The 7,823-nt window shown below is 46.8% G+C and overlaps 1 protein-coding gene and 1 long non-coding RNA gene across 2 annotated transcripts in view; one reads left to right on the top strand and one right to left on the bottom strand.

Annotated features, from left to right (window-relative positions):
• Window positions 1-715: 715 nt before the first annotated feature.
• Window positions 716-6,148, bottom strand: LOC109316163 (cystatin-like). Its single transcript, XM_019544038.1, has 3 exons — window positions 5,851-6,148; window positions 2,951-3,064; window positions 716-1,170 (listed from the first exon to the last, which is right to left on the bottom strand). Exons 1-3 carry the CDS (start codon window positions 6,106-6,108, stop codon window positions 1,093-1,095), a joined length of 450 nt encoding a protein of 149 aa, XP_019399583.1. The 5' UTR covers window positions 6,109-6,148; the 3' UTR covers window positions 716-1,092.
• Window positions 1,177-7,823, top strand: part of LOC109316166 — a 14,568-nt gene continuing 7,921 nt past the window's right edge. The window contains exon 1 of the long non-coding RNA XR_002102741.1: window positions 1,177-2,830. This is a non-coding gene — a long non-coding RNA (uncharacterized LOC109316166). The remainder of the gene's footprint in view (window positions 2,831-7,823) is intronic.

The raw sequence follows: 7,823 nt of genomic DNA on the forward strand, positions 1-7,823 counted from the left end.
CATGACTTCATTACAAAACTCCATGATACAAGTGGCTCTGCTCATACCAAATAACACAAGTGCTTTGGTCAGTAACATGCCATACAAGGAAACTGCCTAGGCCAGAGGTGGGCAAAATACAGCCCGCGATTGTATCCAGCCCGCAGGCAGGCAGCCACAAAGTAATGGGATCCAGCCTCTGGGGAGCCAACGGGTTCCAGCTGCTGAGTTGTGACAGACATGTCCCAGGCACCAGCATCAGCTTGCAAACAAAGCCAGCAGAAGTTCTGGGTGGGGATTAGAGCATCGACCCAGGTCTGCAGTTGACATTGCTACATCAGCGCATCAGGCATGGTCCTGAGCAGTCACCCTAATCCCCACTTGCCAGCAGCATCCACAGCTGGAAGTGTCCACAGCTGATGCCAGTGCCCACCTGGCACGTGAGCTGGTGTAAGAAGCGGATGGGACCAGAAGGTTGTGGATTGGGGTATGCTGTAGCTGCGGGGATAGTTAGGGGAGGGAGTGAGAAGAGAGGAGGAGAGATGTGGTCCACAAGAAGACAAACTCCTTAAGTGGCCCTCCAGCCAAAATAATTGTCCACCCCCTAGTCCAGGCTATGCCAGCAGATTCTCCCTTCTGTTAACAATATATTTTTCCATAAGTTTATAGCGCGCGCGTGCGCACGTGCACACACACACACACACACACACACACAAAGTGACTTCCCACTGCAGCATTGAGGAATTACAATTTTTAATTCTTAGAGCAGTCACCATTAAACAAGGACAAACGTGAAAAATCTCTGCTGCTGTGGATTAAGACTACTGTTTTATTTGGCAGGGAAAAGAAGCATGAAAATAGCTGTTTCAAAAATGTAATTACAGGGAAAAATTACATTCAGACTATATTGTGCTTCAAAAGGAAAGCTATATATTTTTACTTGCATAGTACAAGCATACTTTTATACCTATCTGAGTTAATAGCAATGTATGCAAGTCCATCACAAGACGGAATTCATATTATTGCTCTTTTGCTGAAGAAGAAGAAGAAAAAAAAGAAACAACACCCCAAACCAACAACCAGTTGCTGATGTCTCCTGGAACAAGCTGATGCTTAGTGGCAGTTATTTTTCAGTAAGGTAATTTGGTTTAGCCAAGGAACAGATAACACTTCGAAGTTGCAAGTGACACGCTGAGTAGAAAAAAAGAGAAAATAAAAGCAGTCAGTTTAAAATACACAGAGTCAGAATCACTGAATGTTTTAAATCTGCATGCATTGTCTATCACTTTTTGTTTATCACCAGCAAATATTACAGAAGTGAAGAATATGGCTCTTCAGAGCATTTCCAGTTTGCAAGAAAAATATTGTGGGATAACATTTTTCTTTTGTTAATATAGACTTCCACAGGACTTAGCTGCCAACTATTCCCATCATATTCAAAGATAGGCATTCCACCCCCAGCTTTTCCCTGGTAAGAAGGGAGGGAGGAACATGAGTTTACGAAAATGGGAGGGAGAAGGTACTGGGGTGGTCGGGGGGAAAGAGAGGGCCAAAACAGGCAGCAGAGGGGCAAGCACAGGGTAGCAGGAGGGACGAGGAAAAAATCAGGTCGCCTGCCTCCCAGCCTGTGCTTTCCCCACCAGTAGTGGGAAGGACAAATTTAAAAGACAATCCCCTAATAAGAAGATTCTATATATGGAAAATTATAACACATTTTAAAAATTTTCTGTATATAGACCATAATTATTGGGAGGTCATCTTCAATTTGCAGACATCTTGGATTCAGGTAAATACAGTAGTCATTTGCATATAGAGTTATAGCTACTTTGAGCATTCACAAATACAGGTGTGCACCCAGGCCCATCTGATATTCCAGCCCCTTCAGCATAAAGCAAGCTATTAATACTGAGGGTGTTGTCCTATTAAAATGGAAGCTGGATTCCAATTCAACTAGGGGCACGTGTGCTTGGTGGTTGAGTTCCAAAAGCCAGCTGAGCCATTCAGGAATCAATCTAAAATCAGGCAAAGCTCCCCACTGAATTTGATCATGGCTGTGCTAAGAACTGGGGCTTCTGCGAAAACACTTGCTCTCTGTTGTCAGTTCTCCACTCCTTCCTTACGAAATGGCCAATGGCAATGGTTTATTGATCAGTTTCTACATCAAGTGTATTAAAAAAGTGCTAATGAACAAACTGAACTGACCAAAAAAGGACTTTGGGGTCTGGGTACAGAATGGACACCCAGAGCATCTGATGTTAAGATTTTGGCTCTGCCACAGACCCCCTGTATGCCCTCAGGCAAGTCACTTAGCATGAAGTCCTGATCTCCACAGACCTATTTAAGCACCCAATTCCCACTGAAATCAGTGGGTGTGGGCTGTCTCTTCCTCAGTTCTCCATCATAAAATGACAGAGAATAGCACTTCCTCCTTCCCCCACCCTTGGTGTGTCCTGCCCAACAGAGACAGGCCTATTAGAATAGGGCCTTTTATTCCCATGTGTGGCATACAGATGATAATAACACCACCACCACAATACCACAAGTGTCCAACATTTATAAAAAATAAATAAATAATAAATAAATAAATCACATCAGACAGACTACTTTAGATTCTAACAAGAGGCAACAAAGCTGCAAGAGCCAAGTAAAAAATAAACCCATGCAGAATCCCATCAAAAAAAAAAACTGCATGTTTTCTGCACTTTGTATTTTTACTCATTAATTCCAACAGCTAGTTGGAGCAAAAACTCACAAATACAATTATGATTTAACTATTTGGATGCAAATAAGCAACTAATTTCAAAAAGCAAATGCTAATAAGCAGCAGAAAAATGCAGAAATCTACACAGGGGTTTTATTCCAACATGGGGCTAATTCGATTATACAAGATGTGAACAATATCCCAGACAGTATTTTTAGTGTACAGCTTTATAAAGACCTGAGCAGCTCCCAACCATTTTTATAAACATACCTTTGCCATCCCTGGTTCTTTATGGAAGGCACAGCTCTGAAGATCAGTTGCTGACTTTGTGCAGGTGGTCCGGCCAAGCTCAACATCTAGGATATACTTGACTCCAGACACGATCTGTAAAATGAGGGGGGAAAGGGCTTGTTCTCAGCAGTGGAAGATAGTACAGAAAGCATTACAGTTGGTTTATTTGTTGGGAGGTCAAAGTGATTGCCCATATCTGGCATGGCACATCTTTCTGAACCAGTCAGTGAAGCCATGCCTTAGTTAGGAAAGAAACAGAGCAAACTATTTATGTAGGGCAGCCATCAATTCAGCAACTGAAATTATCACTATTAAAAAACCATGAGTTGGGCCTTCCGAAACCATGAATTTCAGAAAAGAAAGAAAGATTGAATTTAGTGGCATTTTGTTCGCCTGCTGAGGTCATCTTCTCAAACTTCTTTGCATAACTATAAAGGGCTGGAAGCTATAGAAATTTTCATTTTTAACCTGAAAGCTCAGTTTTATATAGTCACTACTCCCAGTTCTGAGGCTGTAAAACTTGATATTGCAGGATTTCGGACCCTCTACCTCCCCACGAAGTCATATATCAATGCTGGGGAGGGGACCACAATGAAATAAATGTTCAGTGCTTTGATAAACCGGGGTCACAAGCACTACCAGATGTGAGAGGAGAAAACTGCTTAGGTGAGCCATGTGAAAGGGCAACTGTGAATAGTCAAAAATAGCCCATAAAAATTAAGGAAAAACTATGGGTAAAGGGCAGTTGAGGAGATTACTTTGAGTGCTAGTGAAGGGGAATTAAAGCAGAAGAGCATCTCAGAAGCTGTACATTGATGGAGAGGGAGCATCATGATGAAGTCTCTCCCTAAGCCAGGCAGCCTACTGGTTTAGCATGGCTGAAATGAAATGCAGCGGCAAGTGATGTGGCAGCATCATATTCAGCTACTGTCCAGCCCAAGTGACTGCAAAAGTGACTAGATACTCACTTGCAGCTGGATGCAAGCTCCCACTTCTGGAGCCATATCAAGGCACCTTAACTGCTCTGTCACAGCACCCCTGTATGCTAGGACAGCACCAGACTTAAGCCACATGCCTGCCATGTCTCCAGTCACTTTACGAGTATGTTGCATGCCTTCCACCCTCCCTTCCCATGTCTTGCCTTCTCCGACTGGGAGTACTGCCTCTCTATACAGTCTAGCACAGTAGAGCCTCCCCCCAAACCTCCATCTTTGGGCACTGCCCATTCCATATCATGTAACAACCAAGCTCCTCCACAGGCCTGACCAACTTGAGTTTCAAAGTCCTGCATCCTTCCTTCCATTTAAAGCAGCGAATCTCAGCCAGGGTGCCAGGTTTGATCAGCTAGTTGCCTTCAGGTTTTCAGACAAATATGTGCGGGGAGGAAAAAAATGGGTTAGAGGAAAAGCAATCAACGAGATGAGGATTAATAAAAATGCACAAGGCAGAACACCCTCGTGAAAGGCAGCCTGAGTGCCAACTGAAGCCAGCGTAGCACACAGGCCAAGTATGCCGCAAATTCTTCGGTAAGGAGAGGTGGGTGGCAGGCAGGAGAGGGGGAAGGGAGGAAAAGGGAAAAAAAAAACATGAGTACTCTGGGCTGGTAAAGTCCCCCCAATTCTTGGCTCAGCTGGCGTTTTGGAGACCTGGGTCCCTCCATTTCACAGCTGCAAATTCCAGAGGCCATTTTTAACAAGATGCAGCAAGCAAGTATTAAACACGAGAGAGAGGGCAGAAACTGTTCAGGTGACAGCACAGAGCCCATAACTTAAATGTGAATGGAAAGGGGGGGCAGAAATTTGCCCAGAGGGCTTGCTCTTAAGGGTAACAAGGGTGGGTGGAGTTTTGTAGCCTTGGGGTATCCACTGCTGCTGTTGGCCATGTCCTATAAGCTGCTCTGAGCCTTTTGAGATAGACTGGGACAGAAATCTAAAAGAACAACAGCAATAATAATGTTATTGTTGATATTATTCCTTAGTAGCATTACATTTATCACTATTACTTATTACTATGGCTCTATTTATTACAATGATTATCACTACTATTCTTACCACTATTATTGTTATCATTATTACTACTATTTTTGTTACAATTTTTTTGTTACACCAGGGATCCTGGTTTTCTGTGATCAAAAAATTTCCCCAATTTTGGGGTTAAACCAAGTAACCCAAAAGCCACATTTTTCCATGATTAAACTGAAACACCACTAATACATAGCTATTGCTCTCATATACACACACACACACCCATATCTAGAGAGCGGTATCTATTTTCTCTCTCTCTGTCTCTCTCTCTCTATATATATATAAGTACCAAGATACCTAGATATATAGTGGTGTTTGATTTTGATCATGGGAAAATGTGGATTTGGGGTTACTTTTTTTAAACCTGAAAATTGCAGATTTTTTAAAATCAGAGAAAATTGGGATCCCTGATTATCATTACCATTCCTACTACTATTATAATTATTGACAACTAATCCTACTGCTAATCATGTATTTATTATTAACAGTGTTATTAATAGTATTTATTATTCCTGCTAGGGTTGGAATGACTTGCGCTGCTCCCATCACCGCTACTGTTACGTCACAATCGTTTCCCATTGCAACTAGATTGACAACAGGCCGAGCCCCGGTCCCAGCGGGAGCCGGCGCGGGCCGGGGGCCGCGATCCCGCGGTGGGGCGAGGAGCTCTGCAGGGTCCCGAGCCCTAGCCCGAGGCAGGCGCAGACCCCGCTTCCCTCCCCGGCGCGGAGCGGTGAGTCCCCGTGGCCACGGGCTGCGGGGGGAACCGGCTCCCTCGGAGCAGCAGGCGGGGCCGCGGGGCGGGGGCCCCGCTTGGGCGCGTCTCGGGGGTCGCGGCGGGGAGGGGGCACCGACCTGCTTCTGGGCGCGCACGACGCGGGCGACGCGGCTGCTGTACTTGTCGTTGCTGGCCTTGTTGTACTCGCTCATGGCGAACTGCAGCGCCCGCTGCACGCCCTCGTCGTTCTCGTTCGCATCCTGCGGCCCGCCCAGCAGCTGCGGCCGCCGCCTGTCCTCCTTGGGCCCGGCCGCCGCCGCCGCCACCGCCGCCGCCAGCAGCAGCAGCGCCAGCGCCGCCCAGCGCCACTCGCCCCGTGTCATCGCCATCGCCATCGGCTCGTGCTCTGCTCTGCTCTGCCGCACGCAGCTGCCCTCGGCCCCGGGCCCCGCTATATAAAGCCAGCCGTGGCACCTGCCCCGCCCGCCGCGTCACTGCAGGCTGTGCTGGGCGGGGTGCGCTGGGAGGGCGCTGCTAAGCCCCACGCTCACGCACGGCCTGGCTCCCCGCGGCTGCGCGCGCACTCCTGCGTGTTTACAGCTCTCGTCCTCAGACGCACGCTGTGTAGACTCTGTGCTCCCCTGAGGCTGGAGGACGCGGCCGTGTTCAGAGAGCTCTGTCTCACGCACACCCCCCATAAATACTCTGTGCTCCCCCAAGCCTAGCGCACACCGTAAATAGTCTGTGCGCCCTCAGGGCTGGCACATGACACCTACGTGGTTAGACATCTCTCTCTCACACACAGACATGCCTAAATACTCTGTGCTCCCTCCAGGGTTGGTGCACACACCATAACTGCTCTGAGGGAGTGGGCACATGCGCCACCTGTGCTCTGGCCCCACTGGGACACACTGCCTGAGCTCTCATGTGGCTGGTACGCACACATAAGAAGCAAGGGTAAGCGGTTCAGTGGATAAAACTGTAATTTAAGCAAAGTGAATTTGATGGCAGTTATCATGTGTGTATTACTAATTTCTTGAAATTGTATTTGTATTCTCTTTGTGAGGCCTCGGTTGGGGTCATTTTTTTAACCTGCTTGATATTATCTGTTTTCTAATGCTTAAAAAAAATGTTTAGGGAGATAACACACACATACACACCATATCCTGAGATAACAGAGACACGTGCTTTCTGTGCTGACACAGTGTCTGTGCTCCCCTATGGCACATGCACACACATGCTTAGAGATCACCCGCCCTCCACATCCTGAGGGAAGAGGCACAAGCACTGCCTGTGCTCTAGGCTACTCTGACACTGCCTGTACTCCTCTCATACACACACACACACTCACTCCCTATGTTGCAAGGGAACATGCACAGACATACACATTAGAGTCTGAAATTACAATCACATTCACATGCTTCATGATTCAAGATAACATGCAGACGCACGTACTTCCAAGTCATCATCTCGACCGTGCTCTGAGATAACACACAATCTGACAAAAATACATGCCCATACGCACGCATACACACCTACTCGCTCTCTCTCTCCCTTCCCCCCATGTTCTGAGGGAACACACTCAGGCATGCACATTATAGTTTGAGATTACAGACACATTCACAGTCCTCATATTCCAAGACAACGCATGTGTGTGGACACATTTTGGAGACAGCATGCTGGTTATGCTCTGAGATAACATGCGCAATGTGTTTTAATACACACACACACCCATACTCCCTATATTCTGAGGGGATGCGCCCAGACACCCATGTCAGTCTGAGGTTACAGAAGCACACGCGTTCCTCGCGTTCCAAAGTAACACTTATGCAGACACACCCCTTCCTAGACAGCACACATGCTATGCTCTGAGATAACACACACATCCTGGTGTAATACACACACACACACACACACACACACACACACACACACACACAGAGGCAGTCCTCGGACTTACGACACAATTGGCTCCTGAAACCCGCCTCTTAAGTCAAAACGTTGCAACTGGGAACCAATTTACCCATAGGAACAATGTTATAAATGGGGGATTGGTTCCTTTACGACCCTTGATGCAGCTGTATCCAGCTGGTAAGTCTGTTGTGGTGGA

Source organism: Crocodylus porosus, unplaced genomic scaffold, assembly GCF_001723895.1.
Source record: "Crocodylus porosus isolate Cpor-Errol unplaced genomic scaffold, CroPor_comp1, whole genome shotgun sequence".
NCBI classification, from domain to species: Eukaryota; Metazoa; Chordata; order Crocodylia; family Crocodylidae; genus Crocodylus; species Crocodylus porosus.